This window comes from Phocoena phocoena, chromosome 13 (genome assembly GCF_963924675.1).
Source record: "Phocoena phocoena chromosome 13, mPhoPho1.1, whole genome shotgun sequence".
Lineage (NCBI taxonomy): Eukaryota > Metazoa > Chordata > Mammalia > Artiodactyla > Phocoenidae > Phocoena > Phocoena phocoena.
In genome coordinates this window covers 60,866,846-60,890,115 of record NC_089231.1, presented here as the reverse complement: position 1 = coordinate 60,890,115, position 23,270 = coordinate 60,866,846, and the positions used below count along the sequence as shown (strand labels likewise).

General features: G+C 43.4%; 1 protein-coding gene across 2 annotated transcripts in view; it reads right to left on the bottom strand.

Moving 5' to 3' along the window:
* Positions 1-12,600: 12,600 nt before the first annotated feature.
* Positions 12,601-23,270, bottom strand: part of VAPA (VAMP associated protein A) — a 37,810-nt gene continuing 27,140 nt past the window's right edge. The window contains exons 5-7 of one of the 2 annotated variants that reach the window (XM_065889848.1): positions 20,069-20,206; positions 15,806-15,979; positions 12,601-12,759 (exon numbers count right to left, since the gene is read on the bottom strand). In XM_065889848.1, coding sequence (XP_065745920.1) covers positions 12,601-12,759; positions 15,806-15,979; positions 20,069-20,206 — 471 coding nt within the window. The remainder of the gene's footprint in view (positions 12,760-15,805; positions 15,980-20,068; positions 20,207-23,270) is intronic. The other variant, XM_065889849.1, reaches the window with a different exon arrangement.

Sequence of the window (23,270 nt, the reverse complement as noted above, 5' to 3'; positions counted from 1 at the left end):
GGGGTTGGAGGTGCCGAATTAAAACAAAACGTCCAAATCTTAGAAGAGCCATTAGTCCCATCCCTCCTGGGGAACAAAGCCCGACCCCACTGACACCTGGAACCCTGGAACCCGGTAAGTGGCCTCTGGGTGCCCCTGGTGGAGGAAGCAGCACACTTCCAATATCCTTCTGTTTACCTTAAAACCAGCCGTGCCATTCAGCCAAAACCAAATCGACAAGGCTCTGAGGTTAGGAAGCCAAATGCAGTTATTTACCTACTTTTAGAAAACCTGAAAGCAGCTCCAAGCACAGGTGCCACGTGAAGCCAATGAATTCTGGTGACCCTCATTTCAAACATGTCACAACAGTTAAAATATTGGGAGAAAAAGAAAAGTAAGAGAAAAAAAAATTGGGGCTGAGGTTTTAAGGAGAATTTCCTAAGACAAGGCGATGTAGCCAACAATTTATGGACAAGAAGAGGACGCGCTGCTGCATCTTGGGGTGAAGGTGGGAAGAAGACTCTTCCCTGATGTCTTGGGGAAGGGCTCTTGGCAGCGCGTATCCTCAGGCTTCAGGATCCAAAACACTCCCCAAGACGATTCCTATCTCAACCCAGTACAATCCACACAGAACTAGAGTCAGGTATAAATCTGACCAAATTATCCACGTTGAGCCCACGCTATCTCCATCACTGGATGGTGGGCTTTCGCCAGGCCTGCTCCCTGAATGCTCACAGGGACACCCCGGGGGGCGGGGCCGGCGAGGGCCCAGAGCCCCTGGGTTTGGCCTGCTACCCAGCCCTGCCCTGCTGACCTTTCAAGCCAAGCCTAGGATCTGCAAGACCGGCAAGATGGAGTGAAGGTCTTCCACTCGGTGAGCACAGCTGGTCACAGGCCCTTTCATTCTCTCCACTCTGGCGTCCGAACCCACTGAAGACTGAGGGGCAGGCGGCAGGGCAGGAGGCGGGGGTGCCACCTCGCAGGCTGGCGAGGAAGACGTTCGGGAGTGGGTGGCCGCCCAGGGATTCCTGCATCGCGTCGAGTGAATTGTCGCCCGTGAGAAGAGCCTCGGTTCTGCTCATGGATCTACCGCCCCTGTTGGAATAGAGTTTCCAGGTCGTTGTGGTTCCCCTACAAAATCAATGAAATCAAACCCCTTCCCAAAATAAGGAGTGACATGGCTGGAGACCCAGGTGAGTTTTAAATTTAAGTGAGTATCTAAGCAAACGAGGGAGGAGAGGAACCAGACTGCTCTTGGCACGCCTCTGCCTGTCCTAACGCACAAAAAGGAGGCCTCGCTCAAAAACGAAGAAAGGAATATTCCCAGATCATCCCAGTTCTGTGCAAACACACATAAAGGGAAACTACCAATTTTACCACAATGCCTGAGTGTCCATTTGGAAATCAGCACCATTCTTACACTAAAAAGCTCCAACTATTTTCCACAAATGATCAAAGATTTATCAAAATACACTTCATGTGTTTTATTTGGTGACGCCTCCTCTGACAGCGAGGGACAGTCCCCGTTTCTCGAAGGCGCAGAGGGACAGCCATGGCATCTGCTTCTCCAGGCAGCGTGAGTGTGGGAACCACTCCCTCCACCCTTGTTCCTGGAGGTGCCACCCCTGCGACACAAGGATAAACCCTCCTGAGGGTTAAACTTTCAAATCTACTCGGTAGAAATTAGGTGCTTCCACAGAGCTTGTAAAAACTAGAGGTGTCACGAATCAGGAGAGACTGAGGGTTAACTTCTGAGACTTAGAATCCTACCTGTGTGAGCTGAAATGGTGCACCTACCATTTCAGCATTTCTGAGACTTTCTTATTTAATATTTTTTTGTCTTTTTTTGTTTGGGGATTTTTTAAATTTTGTATTGGAGTATATAGTTGATTTACAGTGTTCTGTGAGCTTCAACCGTACAGCAAAGTGATTCAGTTCTACATATACATGCATCTATCCCTTTTCCGATTCTTTTCCCATTTAGGTTATTACAGAATACTGAGTAGAGTTCCCTGTGCTATACAGTAGGTCCTTATTGGCTATCTGTTTTAAATATAGTAGCGTGTCTATGTTAATCCCAAACTCCTAATTTATCCCCCCACCTTTCCACTTTGGTGACCATATTAACTTTTCACATTAATGGGAAGAGTCAGCATCCATGACGATGGCTGTCCCATGTGGTGCTCGTCCTGGACAGCTGCTCTTTCCAACAATCTACACATATTCCCCCCCTTAGTTCAAGAGCCACCTTCAGAACCACTCCCCTCTTTACAGAGGAGGAAACTGAGACAGCAAAGTTGAAAGCTCATCCAAGGTCACATGGAAGCCAGCGCTCAACCCTGGCCGTCTGATGCGAGCCTTAACCACAAAGCCTGTGAGTCCTCTCCCCACCGTCCCTTCAGTTGTATCTTTATCCACAAACAAGGGGCAGGACCTCGTGGGCCTCTGGGCACCAGACCCTGAGGAAGACAATAGCTCTGTAGTCTTCCCGCGAAGAACCCATTTCTTGAATCTAATAGTGAGGAAACAGCAAAAAAAGCCCAAATGAGCAATTTTAAACGGTGGAGGTGAGGGAGGACTGTATCTTCAGAAGCCTCAATGTCATAAAAGTCAGAGGCTGAGGAACTATTTCAGGGTAAAGGAGCCTAGAGGGACAGGACGACCAAGCACCACACGTGAGCCCAGCCTGGATCCTGCACTGAAGCAGAGATGCTGTAAATGACGCGGACAAAGTGTCCAATCAGCGCTCGACCTCCTGAGGTGGCCAACTGCACTGCACACCCGTCAGAGGAGAGCTTTCCCAGGAAACCACACGTTAGTGGGGACGGATGGATCATACATGCTCCACACCACATGCAACCTAGGCTCGGCTGGTTCAGAGAAAATAAAACGTGGGTGCACGTGTGCATGGGTATATACGCGCTCGTGTGAATGTGCACGTGTGTACGTGTGCCACACGCCGGTAGTGCGTGCCTGTGCATGTGTGCATATAAAATGTGTATTTGTGTGTGGAGAGCGAGCACAAAGGCTGAAGCCAATGAGGCAAAATGTTAGCGACTGACGAATCTGCCTAAGGGGTATATGAGTGGGTTTTGTGCACAATTATTTCAAAAACTGTTTCCAGATCAAAAGTGAATTATTTCAATAATTTTGTTAATTGGCTTATAAAGACACACGTTGATTTTAACAGTGTTTATATTTACACTAAGTATTATGTTAAGTATACATATTTGATACTCAGCTCAGCATTAAAGCTGTTAGTAAGTTGTCTAAGGAGTGGGATATCGGAATTCTACTATAGGCTTTTCCATAATTTCTAAGCTTCTAAAATCAATTAGTGTTACCTTCATATTCAGAGAAAAAGAAATCAAAAAACAAAAGTGCATCACGTGTAATTCTCACTGGCTGCTTACCTGTAAGAACAGCCTCCTTTAAATTTTTAAGATAGTTTTACATTTTCTAACTCAGGATCATCCATTTCCACTAAGCAGCTGTTGGAAACTTCTAAACTCTTGCTGTATCTTTCTGATACGTGACTAAAGGGCAGAGTATAAATGCAATTTTAATATGTTTATTATGTTCCCAAAACTATGCTGGGTTCTTTAAAATGCCCTACAGTCCTCACCACACCTCCCTGGCTTACAGAGAAGCGTGACCAGCCGGCGTGCTGCTGACGAGGGGCCCTTGCAGAGGCTCCACTGTGTGCCAGGGCAGAGCTGAGATCCGAACCCTGGCTCATCCCTCCTCTGAAACCCACGCTGTATCCTGCTGCCTCTACAGGTTCAGTGAAAGGTGTCTGCATTTGGCCAGATACTGTTTCAGCTGCAGAACTGGCTCCTGACTTTATCATGTCAAGCCAATACCCACTCTGGATATTCCACTTGAATTCTTGGCCCAAATAATCGGACAACTCGCCCACCATCCACCTCACTTGTAGGTGGACAGTACCTGTTTCCATCTGCTAAGTGTCTGCTCTTCCAGCCACTTCGCACCCGGTGAAGCAGCCTTACGAGGGGAAAGCTGGGGCACAGGAACAGAAACGCCCTGGGTCGTAACTAGGGAAGTGACCAAGCCCAAACCATAACCTATGCCCTGTCAGCCCAGGGCCCAGGCTCGTAACCTCTTTGACAGGCTTCCTTCCCAAGCCACTCATGTTTCATACTTTTAAACTATAACGCTAAAGACCATTTATATAGCTAGTCACCTAAGTTATTAGCTGGTCGAAAGCCCAGCTATAAAGAGCCTGGACTGCAAAAACACCTTAAATTCTGAAACCATATTGCGGCCACGCCTCAGCTTCTAGCCACTAATGCAGTGTGTAATAAGTGTGTAGTGCTGTTCTTGACGCCAAGATTTTCAAAAGCAGAGAACTGTTTAATACTCTCAGTATTGAGTGCCTGAGACCAAAGCGAGCTCTCGTTTTTACTGACCGCCATTAGGCCACTTTCAGTTTCATCCCCCTCCTTCTCAAAGGCGCAGGGCACAGGGGAGGCCCATGCCTGGGACCCGGACTCGGCTCTGCACAGTGGGCCTGGACAAGCCCGTTCCTCCCAGCTCTTCTCCTCTGTTAAAAAGTTTAGAAGTTTGTTCCGGAAAGGAGATTATATAAAGCACCTGACATACAATGGGTATCCCTGAAAGTAGCTTCCATTGCTCCTCAAATTTTAAGGCTGCTTGACCACGTTTTGGACCGTCTGGGCCCAACCACCTGTTGACTAAGGTACAAGTGTGTTTAGGTATCTTTTGCTTCCCGAGAACAGGATTCCCCTGGATCCCACCATCCAAAACTAAATCCCAATCTGGTGTCATCTCACCCCAGCCCACGGCCACCAGTGCCTGGCTCAGGGAAGGAGTCAACGTCAGTAACATGTGATGAAGACCTAAGCCAGGTTCACAAGCTCAGGTGAATCCGGGAATTGCACAGGTAACTCAGAAGTCAAACAGTCTGAAACAGGAAGTCAATCTTATGTGGGAACCAAATCCGTACCTTGAGGTTTTCCAAAGTACGAATCCCCAGTTTTTATGTAAATTTCTCCATTTCCAAAACATGGAAGGAAAACCACCTCCATCCACCACACACACGAACATAAGAGTCCACAGCACGTGCACCAACGGCAAGGACGTGCGGCCACGCGAGGGTTCCTCACGTGAACGTGCACCCTTCACCTCCCTCCCCTCAGACTGACCGACCTCCTTCCCTAGTTCTGTGCGCATTATGTCCACACAGGCACACAGAGCAGGTGGCTTTTAAGGCAGCATTTGTCAACAAACCCCAACCCTGAGAGATGCAGCTTCAGCAGAAGTGGCGGGACCTTTGGGAGGTCCTGGTGTCACAATTTCCGCACTAGATTTGTCAGTGACAGAAAACATTCCTACGATGGGTCCAAGCTGGAGAGCAGAGGAGAAAATGGTGTATTAGGTCACAGAACACGTACAAGACATCCCGAGGGGATACTTGGAAGAGTGTGCGCTTCCCAGTAAGAACTTTTAGGTGAGGGGAGAACTAGAGAAATCATATTCTGAGTAAAGGACACGTTTACGTCACCGTTTAAAACATGCAAAACACTCTATATGCTGACCGTTACATACAAGTGGGGTAAAATCTTGATGCGAGGATGAGAATGGTCCACATACATTTTGGGTCAGTGGCCTGCCAGAGGGAAAGGTCATCAGGGAAGGGTATAAAGAGGACGTCGGTTATTATCTTTGATGATTTACTTTTTAAAAGCAGCCGAGAAATCTAAGGCAAATATGGAAAAATAAAACATCAAAGCTGAAGAAAACTTCACAGTGAAAAAAATAAAATCCGAGGAGGGAGGTGACCCCATTCTGCAGGCACTACAGCTTACCTTACCCCCCACTGCAGGGTGGGGAACACACCAGCTTCTGCAATGTCCTTTTTTAGAGTTAAGAGATCTAAGTACTGGATGGAAAGAAATATTTACATATTTAAATAGTGTGAACACTACCCGCTGGGAACATTTATAGCATTTACTGCCTCAACCAAATGCAGAGATGTTATAAGACTTGTTAAAAACTCAAGAACGGCAGCTGTGTCCCTTGCATGGCCTCACCATGCCAACATTATAAAGATGAACACACAAATTTTTAGCACTTTATAAAGTTCACACCCAGAACCTAAGTATATATTCCAATATACTTATCTCTCTGAAATTCCACCCACCACTTGTCTGACAAAGGAACACTTTACCCAATCAAAAACTAAGGTTCTTATTAAGCCATTTCCTCATTACAGAATGTAGAATCTTGATAAGAAACTGATTTCTTAAAACATGGAAGGAAATTCTCCGGTTGACAAATTCCATGGGGGCAGCGGGGCGGGTCTCACAGTGTAAGAGCATTTTTCCCTTAAGAGAGAATTCATTTAATTTGATAAATTAAACATGATCATTAAACTTTTACAAGAAATTCTGAATTTTATTTCAATAATTTCATAAAACTTAGTTGATGGCAAAGTACAGAACAGCACCCAAATACTTTGCAACAAAGCTCTCCTTTGCTTCTCAAAAGTTTATCTTTAAGTTGGATTTTTCAAATTAAGTATTTCCCTAAATTTAAATCAAAGTAGCTTGATACACACCCTCATACATTTATCTATTACATATTACACATTTAAGGATACACACTTTGGATGAAAATAGTACACAATGAAAAAGCAAGTTTGCCCCCAAAACTACATAAACTCTTTATATAACCCCTGACAAACCTCTACGTCTTGAAACATGGAATGTACTAAAATGAGTAATTCTTATTGCTCAGGAATGTAAAATAGACAATTACTTGCAACTGCAACTCTCCATAACTTGTTTTGGAACTTAACTGTCAATAATTTCTCTCTCCCAAAAAAAGATCTATATTTTTTCTCAAGGTCCTTAAGTGTGTACATTACCTGACATCCTTTGTTCTCTGTAGGATTACAAAGAGTATCGAGATTTTTTTTTTTTTTTTTTGCGGTACGCGGGCCTCTCACTGTTGTGGCCTCTCCCGTTGCAGAGCACAGGCTCCGGACGCGCAGGCTCAGCGGCCATGACTCATGGGGCCCAGCCGCTCCGCAGCATGTGGGATCTTCCCAGACCGGGGCACGAACCCGTGTCCCCTGCATCAGCAGGCGGACTCTCAACCACTGCACCACCAGGGAAGCCCAAGTATTGAGATTTTAGACCAGGAATTATCAAAACCCACACACTTGGTTTAAATAATCATTAAATCTTTAAGGACCATATACAGAAAAGACTGAGGTCACACTCTGTTCTACAGCCTTGAAGGTTACATAAACCAATGAGTTCCACAGCCCCCTTCTTTTATTATAACGTTAATAAAGTTGTTTAGTTATGCTCATACTGGTTTTATTTAAGAGCTGAGATTGCTAATGGCCAGTTACGTCTTCTCACTTCTTTGGTAGACAAAAGCAAGAAAAAAAGTCTTAGAAAATCTAGGGCCACAAGGTTCCACAAAGAAATGTTACAGTCGGCCCTCTGTCATCTGTGGGCTTCGCATCAGTGTATACAGAGAGGCTGACTGTACTCAGCCATTTTATACAAGGGACTGGGCATCCCTGGATCTTGGTTTCCACAGTGAATCTTGAAACCAATCTGCCCTTGGTCACAGAGGGACAACTGTACTGTCTTTACAGTGAATCAAAGGCATCACAAAAGGACCACACTAGAGACAGTACCTGATTTGGACAGGATAGAAAGCATCTCCTCTGCGTGGTAGACTACAGTGGTTAAGAGCCGGCGCTCTTATGACCAGACCATCGGGATCCAGAGCCTGTGCTGTTACCTAAAGTTGTGTAAACCTGAGCATGCCTAACTTCCCTAAACCTGTCTGCTCGTCCCCTCCTAAGGACATAAAAACAGTACCTGTATCACAGGATCCAGGGGAGGATTATGACTTGACATAAAACTAACACCTGGAGCACTGGGATACGCATCTTGAAGACCATTTCATGCTTTGAGAAACACACGATGGGTGAAATAAACTGCTTAGGTGGGCAATCACTTTGGGTGTCTGCTAGCAAAGTGGTAATTAAAGCTCAACCCCACATTTCTGAAGTCATCTGCACAGACAGCTCAGACCTATTTGCAAGCAAAAACCCTTTACTGGTGTTCTAGCAACGCTAACTTCACAAAGACAGCTCTTGCAATAAGCAACCCCTCAAGCTGATTCCTGCAACTTAATGTTTTAAAAAGATTAACATATAAAGAACTCTGAAAATGCCAGGTTCCCTATGTTACAGGACTTAAGTCTTACTTGAACCTACTTGGTATCTTGTCTTTTGACATTTAAAAGCCTCTAAAGGGCTTCCCTGGTGGCGCAGTGGTTGAGAGTCCGCCTGCCGATGTGGGGGACGCGGGTTCGTGCCCCGGTCTGGGGGGATCCCACGTGCCGCGGAGCGGCTGGGCCCGTGAGCCATGGCCGCTGAGCCTGCGCGACCGGAGCCTGTGCTCCGCAACGGGAGATGCCACAGCAGTGAGAGGCCCGCGTACCGCAAAAAAAAAAAAAAAAAAAAGCCTCTAAAGCAGTTGTCTTGGCTGCAGATTAAAATGACTGGAGCTTAAAAACAAACGACTGAGCCGGGTCTCCACCCCTGACCAATCTTCACGCAGTATATCTACAGGTACCGTCCAAATGTCAGGATACTTTCTGGAGCGCATCACACGTGTTAACACATGCTGTAGCTGCATACCACCACTAAAATCTAGCATAATGAACAGTTATCTTAGTAGTTCCCTGCACCTTTTTTCAAGGTGGGTGTTACATATAGGAACAACTGGACAAGAAGAAATGCAGTTTTAAAACAAGAGAAATGTGGTAATAGAAGTGTATGCGTAATTAGAAAGGGAATTACCTGGCCAACAGAGCTTTACATTGTAAATAAAATGTTCATAACCTTACAGTCACAAACATGATCATAAAAATATTTTAGGATCATAAAAAGTACTTTTGCAGTCACTTATACTTGGTTTTCAATAAACCAGAGAAAGTAGATTAAAATTTTTAAAAAAAGATACAAGGTTGTATGTAATTTATGCTTAAAGAACACCAGTATTATAAGGAAATAAATGTTCATAAAAACCAATGCAGTTTAGCATTTATTTTTTATAAACTATTTTCTGAATTCCCTAAGATGCATACATCATTATTTCTACAAGCAGAAATGTAGGAAGCTAGAACTTTCTTTCCCTTCAAGGATGATGTTCAAACTTCTCTGCACCAGTTCCTGCAGGCTGGGCATTCCCAAGAGGCCACTGTTCCTGCACAGAACTCTCCAGAAGCACGGCTTCTACCAAGGTGGGCTCTCAAGTGTGGAACCGAAGAAGGTGTCGCCATGTCCTACCAAAGAGCCCTTAACTTCCAGGTCACTAAGAAAAGACTACCTGCCAGCGGGACCCGGGTCCCAGTGACCGGCTGTTACTACCTGATAGAACATAAATACACACACCACCATCGTCTGTTGAAATCAAATTCCTTTTTGTTGCTTTTCAGAAAGGAAAACGACACTTCACCACATTTTTAAACAGTTTATTCACACAACAGTTTATTTTCCTTTGAAAGCTAGAATATGAAGATCATTTACCTTATTTTGTTGTTTTCCCATATGGTAAAACTGGGCTTTCCCTAATTCTCATAAAGGTGAATTTTTAAAAATCTATGCACATACCAAAACCACTGAAAGGAATGTGCAAAGCTCTGGGAAAACTAGGACTTGAATGTTTTCAAACTAGCAGAAGACTAAAATTGGGGGATATACCCTATAAGGAACTGTATTTTTTATCTTATTGATAAAGGCTGTTTTCAAAGTGGCATATTCTGAACTAAGATAACTGAAGGAGAAATTAAGAATATTATTTTTCTCTGACGAGAACTTCCGAATTTGATACATATTTTTTTCCAAGTGTCATTTCTTCTTTTTTTTTAAGGTAACATAATGCACATTCAGAATACAATTCTTAAATCTGTCTCTTGTAAATACAAGAATGGGCAAAATTAAGGTACATTAGTTACAGAAAGAATGAAGGAAGGTAGTGCGTTTAGGTCAGGTAAGAACTTAAAGGCCTTAGTTACTTGGTTGTGGCTTCAGAGATGGCAACGGTGTATTTCCCTCACGCTGACATTCACAAGTAAGGAGGCAGACAACGCAAAACTTTCTGAACATGTAAACGTAAGGAATGAGGACGAACAGTTTCATCTGCACGTTACCAGTCAATTAATACAGCTGGACTCTGTCGGTAGTAAAATAATTTGATCACATTTCGTAGAGCAGTTGAGGCTTCTGAACAGTCAGAGCATGTCCTGCTACATAAAGCAGTAAAGCCGCCCCTGTGGACTTGATTTTGCAGACAACACCCAGACTACATTCTAGCTCAAGACCAACTACTGCATTACGCATCTTGTGAAATGCCTCCCTAAAAATGCATTTATTTATTTCCAATTGGGAGGGGGGATTTCTAGCCTAAACACTAAAACCAGACATGTGCATGAGACTATTCCACAGCTGCCTGTGGTACAGTCTTATGACAGGAAATCTCACACTCTGAGCATCTTACGTCCACTGTTCAGTCGTATCGAATTGCGGTACATTTTTTCCTACAAAGTTACCAGAAACAGACACTGAGCTAGAGTCAGGAGAACAGGTTTCAGGTCCAGCCCTGCCTCTGCCCTTGTGAGACATGAGGAAAGTTCTCTGAGCTCTCGTGAAGGCCTCAAATCCCTCAACTATAAAACAAAGAGGGTGAACAAAATGAACTAAGGAGCATTCCCATAAAACAGGCCTCTACTAAATTTTTGAGAACTTAAATTGTTTAAAAACTGATAGCTATGAAATCTCATGCCTGAGGCTCATCACCGCTAATGCTGATTATAGAAAGAGACTGAAGCCGAGGAATTAGTGACTCTGCACGGACGGGACGGAAATGCAAGGCTTGTTGGCATGCTTTCCCAGGTACCAGAGTGGGAAGGAGCTTTTACAATGACTGCGCCAGGCGGCACCTGCAGCACGTGCGGGGAAGACGTGCCCTTGTTCTTACTCTTGCACTCAAGCAAGAGGTTTCCTAGAAGATAACATACAGCGCAACACCACAGTACACGGGCTCTGACGAGTTCAAAACATACTTGAAATGAAAATGCAACCAAAATACTTCAGAGCATCTCACTCCATTATAAAAGGTACACACAGACCTGGGGCCAACATACTTCACTGCACCATGTCAAGTCCCAGAGTCCAATTTCCCTTTCAAATATAAGTGCATCTTTCACAAAACCAACACCTATTTTCAAAATTTGCTTGTATTAGACTGTACTTAGTAGAAAAAGTGAACCTATTTTTTCTGGTTCCAGAATTTTCTATGCCAACACAGATTAACTAAATGAGACATAAGACTAAGTACAGGAAAGTACGCCAGACCGTCACGCATTTACAGTGCAAACGTATTTCACGTGGTTGATGTAGAGATCTGCAAAGGATAAGGTCATTTTTCACAAAGGAATTCCCAAGGTTTACTCAGTAATACCAAATTTCCATAATGGAAATTACTGTGCGTGTCAAACTGGATGGGAAAAAACCTACTTTTAACTATTATTATGAAATGTTATAAAATAAAAGGAATTCTTAGGCTGGTCAAAAAGCAGTGACTAGAATCAAGGAGAATCAGTCTTTCTTGAGAACACACTAAAAGAACCTATTAAGAATAGGATAAATTAAACACAACAGAGCCACAGGGCAGACATGTAAACTGACTGAAACTACAGCACTTTTATACTCATGGTATTTTGCTTTTTTTATATTATCTTGAGGACAAATGGATTATAATCTTCCAAAATTCCAAAAATGGCCTGAAATTTTATCAATTCCTTTCCTTAAAAGAATGAGGACTTTGAACCACAAATACTCTAATATCCGCAAGGGTTTCCATGAGATAAATTATGCATTTTATAACCCAGATCACCACACAGCACACTCCCTGGCATCCCGTCTAATGACACGACAAACACAAGCTATCGAGCAAGAATCTGTTAACAGTTTTATTATTTTTGTGTTAAATACCATGGGACAGGGTTGGAAGGATGAAAAACTCAGTCAACAACTGCCTCACAAGGGATAAGAAAAATTCTGCCATGATATTAGCAAAGGTAAAGGAGAAAATTTACACTGTAAGAGGCACCATTTCCCCACAGAATACCTCTTGGCATTTCCTGAATGAGTGGGATTAGCAATCTAAATAAATCATATTTCAAGAGGTAACAGCAACAGATAAAATTTAAAGGGATTATTAAAATAACATTTACAAGACTCTGAACAATTCTTGAACTCTTATTAAAACCACAAAGAAAGAACAATTCTTTATTTATGAATTTCATAAAGGACTGAATGTGCAATGACACCTGCTAGGGATGGTCTGGTGACGTTCACGCCGTCCGGGAGCCCAACACTCTGCTCTTACTGTGTTTCTAACCGTGAGACTGTTACAGGCGAGGCCTATATGACGCTGTACACACAAAGAATGGTCACTGTGGGCCACACTACCAGTGAGATGGTAGGTAAACAAATCTTTTTCTGGTCAAGAGAAAAAAAAGAAATAGCACTCTGCATGCTTCACTCTACAAGATGAATTTCCCTAGAAAGAATCCAATGAAAATGGCTGCAATTACAACAAGAAGTGAAGGAAGAGGACTGGTGACATTATCTCTGAAGGATGCAGCTGAGGTGGATCCAGGTTTATCCGAATGTGCTACCTTTCTGAGCCTTAAGCCTTCATCCTAGAAAAAAATATATGCACAAGAAGAGGTTTTAAAAACAAATATTCATACGACCAGTGAGCTATAAATATACAGACAAAAGGCAGGTCAGTATGCATGCGACTGGGGGTAAGAGCAGGGACGAGCTGCTACCCAGCCTAAGGAAACTTTCTAGGGTGATACAAACAGTCTAAAATCTGATTCCAGTGATGGCTGCACATTCCATAAATTTACTAAAAAAAAAAATCACTGAATTGTACACTCGCAATGGGTGTCTTCATGGAATGTAAATTATACCTCAATAATGCTGATTTTAAAAACTAGAGCCAAGAAATATACTTCTAAAAATCTGAAAAATCAGCTACGGTTGTATTTACACGGAAGGGAAAATCCCACTAATATTAATACAATTAAAGAAGAATCCTACGCACGCACTTTCCCCAAGGTGGCCGACAGCATCTTCACGCTGGACTCCATCAGCCAAAGACCACCAGAAACAAAGTGAGGTCATTAGTCTGACCTGCCGCAAGCAGGGCCCCACACAGCAGAGCGCAGGGAAGAGACAGGACTCTACAGGACTGGGGAGGGGGAGTGCAGGATGAAATTTAAATGCAGCGTTTCAATGTGCTCAAAGCAAAGCAGGAGGTCTTTGTGTAAAAGGGTCAGCACCAGAGTCTGGACTGTAGAGGAGAGACAGAATTGTTTCCTTGGAAACTACAAATACAACAGGGGTGGGAAGCTGTAGGCAGAGCCCCGCACCTGAGGCTCTGCACCTGGACCAGAAAGGGAGGCCGCTTCTCTGCCATCACAGTGACTCCCATCCTCCAGACCAGGTGGCTGCTCTGTGCTGACTGACACAGCCTCACCCAGCGAAGTTTCTGACCGTCAGTCTGTGACTTTAGGGGACCAGGTTTCTCGGTAACGGGACAGCAGTCACTCTAAGCAGAGGTTGTTATGACACTTTACCAGCTGCAGAATGACCTTGGGGAAAATACTGACACCGGTTTACCTAGGCAGCTGGCTTTACCTGGTCCATCATCCCAACCAGATGAATACGGGGCAGGCTTTCACCTCCTCAGCACAAGCTCCTGTTTACCTCTCACACTGATTCGTTCCTCTAGTGTGTGCACTAATAACACCCAGGGTAAGAGTGCACCTGATGTCATGCTGTTTTATTTGCATGACTGGATTTTCTGAGGGTTTGCGGGTTTGGGTCTTGTTCTTATTAGTCCCGTGTGGACAGAACAATGATGCTCAGTCCCAGCAAGAACTTTAAAGGCTACTCCAGGTGATTCTGCCTCCCGGGGTCTCGGGAGGGCCTGAACACGTGTGTTTAAGAGCTCACGGCAGATTCCGATGCACAGGCTGGATGAAGAAGGCCAGGGCTGCGGAACATAAAGGGCAGTGATGAGACCCCTCAAGGAAGTCAACCTGGCAACCAATGATGATGGGCCTTAGTGTGAACTGTTAAAGGTCCAGAAGTTGACTCTGTAAACCAGTGGTCTTCAAGGTTCTTTTGTTTTCTCTTTTAAACAGCAGAACACTTTTTCAAATAACATCTACAGAACGTTAGTCCATAAAGAGTCGGGACCGGGAATCAATCTTATCACCTATCTCCCCAGCCCGGCCCGACCCAGGCACTTCTCCCTCCCAGCCAGGCGACGGGCTGTGGCTCTCAGTACACTGAGGAGCACATCTTCCATCACATACAGGACTGAGGAACTCATGGCACATAAAGGGAAAGTAACAAAAAACAGCACCCTTAAAACTCCACAGGGCGTGGGTGTGGGTGTAACATGAGACCACCTCTCCACTCTCCAGACAGGCGCTGGGGGTAGGGGCCTCTGCGGCGGGGCTGTGGAATAGGAAACAGCCAGAAAAGCCGTCTCAGCACATCAAGCCAAGACACAGTGCCTTTGATCCAGAGTGTAGTTTCCACAGGCTATGAAATAACCAGATATAGATGACATCCCACAGTTTAGCTTATTTACCTTAAGTACATTTTAGTATCCATACTATCTACTTTGACATGAAAAGCTTCAAACAAAGCCTCAAAAAGCAACTTAAAGGTCTTCAGGTCTTGAAATATTAGCAAACTCCACACTATCCCACAGCCCATTGCTCACTCACTCAAATGTGAATGAACGCTGTGCACGTGTGCCGTGAACGCAGAGGCGGTGAACACAGCCCCTGCCTCCGAGACACCCCAGCCCGCTGGAGGGAGACGGACAATGGGAGCCAGAAGAGGTAAGCGGTAGCCTGGAAACAGAAGGAGGCAGCATTCCAAGACTGTTTCTCTTTTCTTTTCAGGGGAAGAGAGTCCCAGAAAAGGTCATACTGACAAGGTGATGAGAACCGAGCACCATGAAACGTGTGTGCGTGTGTGCATGCCACGTGGGCAGGGCAGGGCGCTGGGCCGCCCTCGGAGGGAAGTGCTCCTGCTATAGCAGAGGAGGCTCCTCCAGGACCCCCAGCCCAGTGCTGACCGACACGACCTGGAGAGGCACTTCCAATGGGTGCCCTACATGGAGTTTTAAATTTTCTAACAGCACATTTAAAAAGGTACAAAAAATTGGCAAAATTTTAATGATATACTTTATTCAATCCAATATAACCAAAATATTATTTCAACATGTAACAATACGAAAAAAAAGAGGTATTTTTGGCACCATGTCACTCACAGCACATCTTAATTCCAACTAAGCACATTTCAAGCGCCCTGGACAACGGGGTGCCAGTCTGGGGACAGCACTGCTGCAGCAGGTGACAGGACCAGGGCCCAGAATGAGAAGGCTGCACAAGCGAGAGAGGAAGCCAGCAAGGCCACGGCCAGACCCCAACACCCAGGCCAGCTGCTGGGAAGGGAGCACGGGACACAAGAAGCCACTGCCAAAGTGTAAGAAGAGGCTGGCGGGGAGCCAAGGCCAGGACAGAAGCAAACTGGGGAAAAGGAAAAAGAACTGAAAAAGGGTAAATGTAAAAGCTGACAGACAAAATGGCCCAACAACGTTCACCTCCCCGCTGCCTTCATTGCAATCAAGTTCCTTTCCCAGGAGCGAGCACTTACTCTCAGGTGTCGGTTTTCTTCCGATAGCTTCATCATCTCTCCCTGGAGCCTCTTGCACTCTTCCATGAGCTTCCTCGTCTCAGTATCATTGAGGGAAACACTGTGTGGCTTTGGCACGGGCCCGTCCTGCTTCGCAGCGTTCAGGGGAACGGCTTTGCTGGGTTCCATGTCGTTCTGCAGCACAAAGACAGCAGGCGGGGCGTTTTTCAACTGACTAACTCTCCTTACAGGTTTTTAAACAACTTGAACTCCAAACATCCATCTCCAAGAAATTATTTACACGCAAAGTTTTGACAGTTTTCAATTTCATTATTAAAAAGCTTTTTAAATACGCAATGCCCGGTCATCTGTGAACAACTGCACAGGACGACAGCAGTAAACACCAGCAGTCAGCGAGGTCAAAGCACGTGAACCACCCCTCCTCTGCGCCCGCCACCCTGTGCACTTACCTCCACCAGAGCACTGAGCACACAGCACAACACTGTACTTTTGGTGTTCTTTCCTACAATGCTTCAAAGCCTGGGTAAAGCAAGAGCCATTCCTCTTTGCATTTACCCCTAAATCCAGCACTGTGGCCAACAGTAGTTACTCAATAAGTATGCTGAGTGATGCCAACCAAAATCCAAACATGAAGTTCATTTTCAGTGCTCTGATTCTGCGATTCAAATGGGGTTCTGGAGGGAAGGGGGGATGCTATTGCAAACACACAATGAAATCAGGAGACTACCTAAGAAAAACACTTGAAAGAAAACCTAACTTCTATTCATGGGGAAAAATAACTGAAGGATATGAGCACCGAAGGGGAGATGATGAACACAAACATGTATCATGGGGAAAAAAAGAGGGGAGGGAGTCCACTTCATGACTTTAAACTCAAATATAAACGATCCCTTCAAATCATTAGTAACACTACCTGCTTTAACTCATGAAACTCAATATGGAACCACAGTGGTACTCAGGTACCTTTAAAATTATGAGCCCCCAAATCTTAACTCCTGCCAGCACTCACCCATTGGAACTAGTGGCAAAGGCATGGAGAGAAAGGCACGGGGCAGGGCCTAAGCAACCCTGAGCCTCAACTCAACACCCATCCACTGGAATCTCATCTCTGCCTTCACAAGCTTCCTAAGAGGACTAGCACTATTCTTGTCTTTAATTAAAATTTTACTTGCTAAAAAAATTTTTCAAAAAGAAAGGTATAAACCGCTTTATTCAGATATAAACTTCTAACAAGAACGTTTCCAAAATCAACTTTATGGCATTTTCCACAGCACTCATCAGGAAGATTTAGTTATAGGTCACACACCTAACACAGCATCCCAGCTCCTGAATTTACTTTCAGTATAAACAGGGACAAAACTAGTATTTCGTATGAAGGGGCTGTGATTTGATCGCCATTGTCTAAATCCATGTAAAAATTAGTAGTACTGTACTGAGGTTCCAGTCATCATTCAGATTTTCCCACTTCTCTTCAGAAGCGTCCCCGCTGTGATGGGTTTTAGGAAGCCTGCTTCACCATCCGGCTCTGTGCTTCCTGTGCGAGCCTCTTGTTCTCTGCTCTGTCCTCCCCGTCCCAACCAATCTCATGGTACTGTGACAAATCCTGTTTCAGATGTTTCTGCTCTCCACCAATTTCTTTTCCTATTCTTTTCCTTAACAGTAATTAGAATTCATTTCAAAATGACTTCTCAAGTGTGCACTTTCCAACCTAGAACTAGTCCAGCTTCTGGGAACCAGAATGGCACATGGCCTTCCTCTGTGAAGACGAACAGTCAACAACACGGCAACTCAGCAATCTTTAGGTTTGGGGGAAAATATCACACTCATACCAGAAAGGTGACTAAGAAATTACAAGGAGATACAAAAGGCCAAAAAGTGAAGGCAAAAAAAATTAGAATGAGGAATCATCAAACTCTTCACAATTGGCTTTTTATTTTTACACAAATTCTTGAAATTCCAGAAAATTGAGAATTACAAGAGGGAGAAAGGGAATTACCTCCCATTCTCTCATCAACCTAAAATAACTATTATTTATATATTATCTTCCAATATTCTCTTTCATATGCATATTTTATAAAATCAGCATACACGTAACTTTTTAATCTTTATTCATTTATATGTACATCTTCTAATTATCATTTTAAATGACACGATGTCATTAAATATTCTATTCTGTGCCTTACCAAAATTACTTCAACATTTCACTCGTTAGACATTTGATGAGTAGCTTCCCACTCTGGGATTTTAATTAACATGTCAATCAATATCTTCTCATGGTGGCAGAATTAGATTTCTCTTTTTATTGAAAATTTTCCTTAATGTTGATATATTGCTTTTACAAGAAAAAGGAGAAGAAATGTCATAACCAATCTGTGGAGCATAAATGTTAAGACGAGAGTGCAAATGATAAAAGTGAAGCCTAAACCCTTGTCGAAAGTAAGCCAAGCAAGTCACACAACAGTCACACTGAGTAAACCCACTTACCCCATGTGCTCACGACCATTTAGGCCCCTACAAACCAGGCAACATACAGAGCAGAGGCAAAAAAATCTAATTTATTGATTGATTAATTAATTTAAGTAGAACCATGTATAAGCTACCTGGGCGGTGGTTAAAGGGGTGGGGTGGGGGGAGAGTCACGGGTGTGGAGACAAGCTGCGGAGCCTGGTGGGAACACTAAGGCTGCTGAGACAGCTACAGGCTTCCCTTCAGGAGCGCCACGGTGAGGTTTGGCTCCAGAAAAACAGCGTGTTCCTTGAGAGCTGCTTCAGACTGGTCCCGAAAGAGGAGACTGGCTGTTCTGAGAACCATGGAACAAGCAAACTGGAGGGACTTGACACGCTCTGATTCTGAGGCAGCTGAGGAATGACACTGCACGCACATTATATCTAACACTGCAACTCAGAATAGACTTGACGGTCAGGCCATGGTATCAAGATAAGAGAAAACACGGTATCTCGTACATTTTCCACCCTTTTATATTATTTAGCCTACCTGCAGTAATCTCCTATCTATAAGTTGAATTTACTTCTGCACTTTTTTTTAAACAACCTTTAGAATTTCAGTTCCAATATTCTAAATTATTCCTTTTGGGGGTAATTAGAGAAAGCGAGGACTTTGGGACTGTTCAGAAAAGGAAATATAAATACAAGGCAAATTCGGTTTTTGCATTGAAGCCTTGGGATGGACAAAGGAGCCAAAGAATGTAAACACGAGGCTACATTCTCGTGACTCCTGTTAAGAGTAAGGGATCAAGTGTATTACAGGGAGGTAAAAGGCAAGGCCAAGAGCCACAGCAGGAAACTGTCAGAAGGCCTGAGTAAGGCCTTAACTGGGAAGAGGTAGTATTTGAATAATAAAGTTACCGAAGACGTATTTTCACTCTGAACAACCCACTTACTCTTCTTCTCTAGGATCGTGATTCCCAGAAGTAAATAACTAAAATCACGAAATTTTAAAAGTATCAGACATTTAGACAAAGGATCAGGTTTTGTTTAAGCCTTAGTATACACATTCCCTGCAAAGCCAAATCAAAGTATCAGCAGCCTGTTCAAACTGTGAGGTTCCCGGAGCTCCCAAGAAGCAGGAAATGAGAAAGGGAATCAAATAGCACCCAGGACACCACCAGGAGGTCACTGTCATCTACTGATGCGCTGGCATTGCACTTGAGTGCATGTTAAGTGTACACACACACACACACACACACACACACGGAGACATGAATAAATTCAAATATGACCTAAGATCTTCAGGGCTTTTGCCACAATTCTCCTACCCTGGGGCACTGTAAATAACTAACAATGACAGTTTAAGAAGGGTTAGTATTATTTGTACTGGATAAGAAAACATAAAGCAGTAATCTCATTTATCTTTTTTTTAAATATATAAACACAAATACTTGCCTGGAGAGTGATATTCACCAGCTCCCACCTTTACTGCTACACCTGCTGGTCTGTTCACATTTTTTTTAGAGGATGCTCCCCAAATCTCAGTGACAGGGAAAATTATACCAATTTCATAATAATGTTCCCACTTACATTTGTCCTGCTCACTACTGAGATTTTATTAAGTGTGGTATTTGTTGTTTTAGAACAGAATAGTTTGTATGCCTGGTTTTTAAGTGACTGTGGTTCTACTGTAATTTTAAACGTATCTGACATTTTCAACTCTAATTCCTTCACAACACACAATAAACACCTCGTACGTGCTGGGTGACCACATCACCATAACCAGTGACACTGGCAGACTTGTCTATCTGTTAGCTCCCTCCTGTTTCTCCTGTTTGAACACACTGAGTCCCCTGGGCTCATTCTTCGCGCTATAACTGGCAGGTGCTCCAACTGTGCTGCTGATGCTGCTCGGCGGAGCGACAGCCAGGGCCGGCCCCGGGGGAGCAATACCCTGAGGTGCAGGGGAAACACATTCTCGGATTCACACCAAGCTCTGACTTCTCCTGCATGGGACTGGGAATGACTAACACAGAAATCATTAGGTTCTAAAACAATCACCTTATTCTACAAAGATGTGTTACGCATAAGAAATAATAATAATAGCTATGTTAAAGCAAAAAATACAACATTTCTCAACTTCTTCTATTAATTAGCTATAATCAACTTGCATTATGTTCACTAACTAAATGTAGAAACCTTATTAAACTTAAGCCAGCCTCACGTTGTCCTAGAATGAGTACCTTCTGTGTGGCTCTTAATTTTTGTTACTACTCAATACTTGTCAGTACCTGAAGAACAAGCACTTCTTATTTTCTTACCTTTGCTAACACTCTAACTGAACAATGTTTAAGTTAAATGAATTTTTTCAAGGGTTCGAAAATTGTAATGATTTATAAACCTCTCCTGTACTCAACGACACCCCTCCCCAAACACACACACACACACACACACACACACACACACACACTCTTACCCCCCAGGATCAAGAAACAAAGACACACAGAACATTCTAGTATTCCATTAGTATCTCCACAGTTCTCTTCCTATCTTCTCTAATTCCTTTAATACACATAAAAATAATACTATACAAAAAGGTTGAAGCAGACTCTGAAATAATACTTACTGAGGGCTTCCCTGGTGGCACAGTGGTTATGAATCTGCCTGCCAATGCAGGGGCACGGGTGCGATCCCTGACCCGGGAAGATCCCACATGCCACAGAGCAACTAAGCCCATGCGCCACAACTACTGAGCCTGCACTCTAGAGCCCACAAGCCACAACTACTGAGCCCGCATGCCACAACTACTGAAGCCCACACGCCTAGAGCCTGTGCTCTGCAACAAGAGAAGTCACGACAATGAGAAGCCCGTGCACCACAACGAAGAGTAGCCCCCGCTCGCCGCAACTAGAGAAAGCCCACGCACATCAACAAAGACCCAACACAACCAAAAATAAAAACAAACAAAAAAAATACTTACTGATATCCAGGTCATTGTACATAACTAAGACAACTCCATCTTACTTAATAATGCATTGTCCCCAATCTGTTCTTTGTCTCAACAGAAAATAATGTATATTTCATTACAAAAAGTCTTTATACATAGGACCCCTGAAATTCCCTATTCTTAAGTCCTTCAGGCTTCATTATGACAAGTATTTTTCCCTAGAAAATATGTCATTAACAGATAGATGTTAAATGGAGGGCATAAATAAAATGTAACAATTTTTCTAAATTTGGAAAATGTCAAGTAAAGTTGGTGGCCTAAAATAAACCAAAAAAAATTTTTTATTTCAACATAAAGAATTGAAGAGGTTATAAAACATCATAACAAGTTAATTAAAACCACACTCAATCCTAAAAAAAAACACAACCACTAACTGGACATTAGATTTCATAATATAGAGTTGATAATAAATAAAAAGAGCTAATAATTCACAGAACTCCAGTTTGTAAAATGTAAAGTAGTCAACACTCCAGTATCATCTGCGTCCAGCTATCAACAACCCAGGGAATGTGCTGAGCGGTTCTCAGTAGTAGCTCTGAACAAAACTCATTTGAAGACTGTGGGCCATTACCTTACTGAAATGCATCCAGTCAAAGTCCTGCTGTCCCCGAGGACTAGGGGGACCACACACCTTAGTGCCTAAGGGCAGTATTAGTTAATGCCTGTTGTCCAGGAATAACTATTAGTAGTACCTCTTTTTATTCTAAAATAAAAGGGTTCTTGGACTCCTAGGTCATTCTATGTATGATCCAAATCAGAGAGCTATTTTCCAAAAAGAAGCCCATATTCTAATGATGGTTCCAAATAAATTAGGACTGTTTTATCACAAAAATGATCTCTTTAAACCATAAAAATAAAAACACGGACTCAACCACCATACTTCTAAAGCTGGCATCTTTCTTATCCTACAAGATGACTAAAAACTTCAATCATTTTCTGAGTTATATATTCAGTATCAAGGTCCTAAAAAACCTAAAGAAATCAACAAAATAACAACACAGCTGTTTCCAACTGTCTTTAGAAACAGTAAATGCCCAAGAACTAACAGCACACCTAAAAAGATCCAGATCCTCAAACAGGGAAAGGTATACTTACATAATGTACTTAACTGCCTGTCTACTTCTTTGGAGGGCTCGGGGAGGTGGGTGAGGAGCTGCGGGCAGGGGTGAGAGTGGGATGGGGTACCTAACATAAGAAACACTGAATCAACAGCACGTTTTGCTACCTACACCAACTCTGAGAAGAAAGTATCAATAACCATGATAGCTATTGTGCTATCTAACTGTTTTGGATGCTAACCAAATTTTTCTAAGTTGATTACTAAAGATCATAAATTCTGATGAGCAACTCTTTGGAGTAAATGTGTAACTGAACATGGGCTTCTCCACTGCTCTGAACACTAAGGATGAACACAAAGTACATGTGCCATCTGGAGAGAGCTGTGTATTAAAGTTGTCACCAGCAACTTAGTTAAAAACTAAACTGGGGGATTCCCTGGTGGCGCAGTGGTTGAGAGTCCGCCTGCCGATGCAGGGGACACGGGTTCGTGCCCTGGTCCAGGAAGATCCCACATGCGACGGAGCGGCTGGGCCCGTGACCATGGCCGCTGAGCCTGCGTGTCCGGAGCCTGTGCTCCGCAACAGGAGGGGCCACAACAGTGAGAGGCCCGCGTACCGCAAAAAAAAACTATACTGAAGTTTGCTTAAATTAACGAACTTTTTAAAACATATTGACAAACAAACTAAAATAAATAAGGGGTCAAACCATGTCACTATAGGAATTTACTAACAGCAATCATGACTATATAAACTAAAAAATATATTTTGTACTCTACTTCTAAAAATACAGGCTACCAACAGTTCTCATATTTCTGTGAATCTTGCACATTTAGAAATGTGTTTTCCTTGAATAAGGGCGTTTCATCTTTAATCAATTTGTGTAGTCAGGATTCAGCTTCATATGGCATCTTACCAATTTGTCTGTAGTAAACTGACAAGCTTTATCTAGGTAA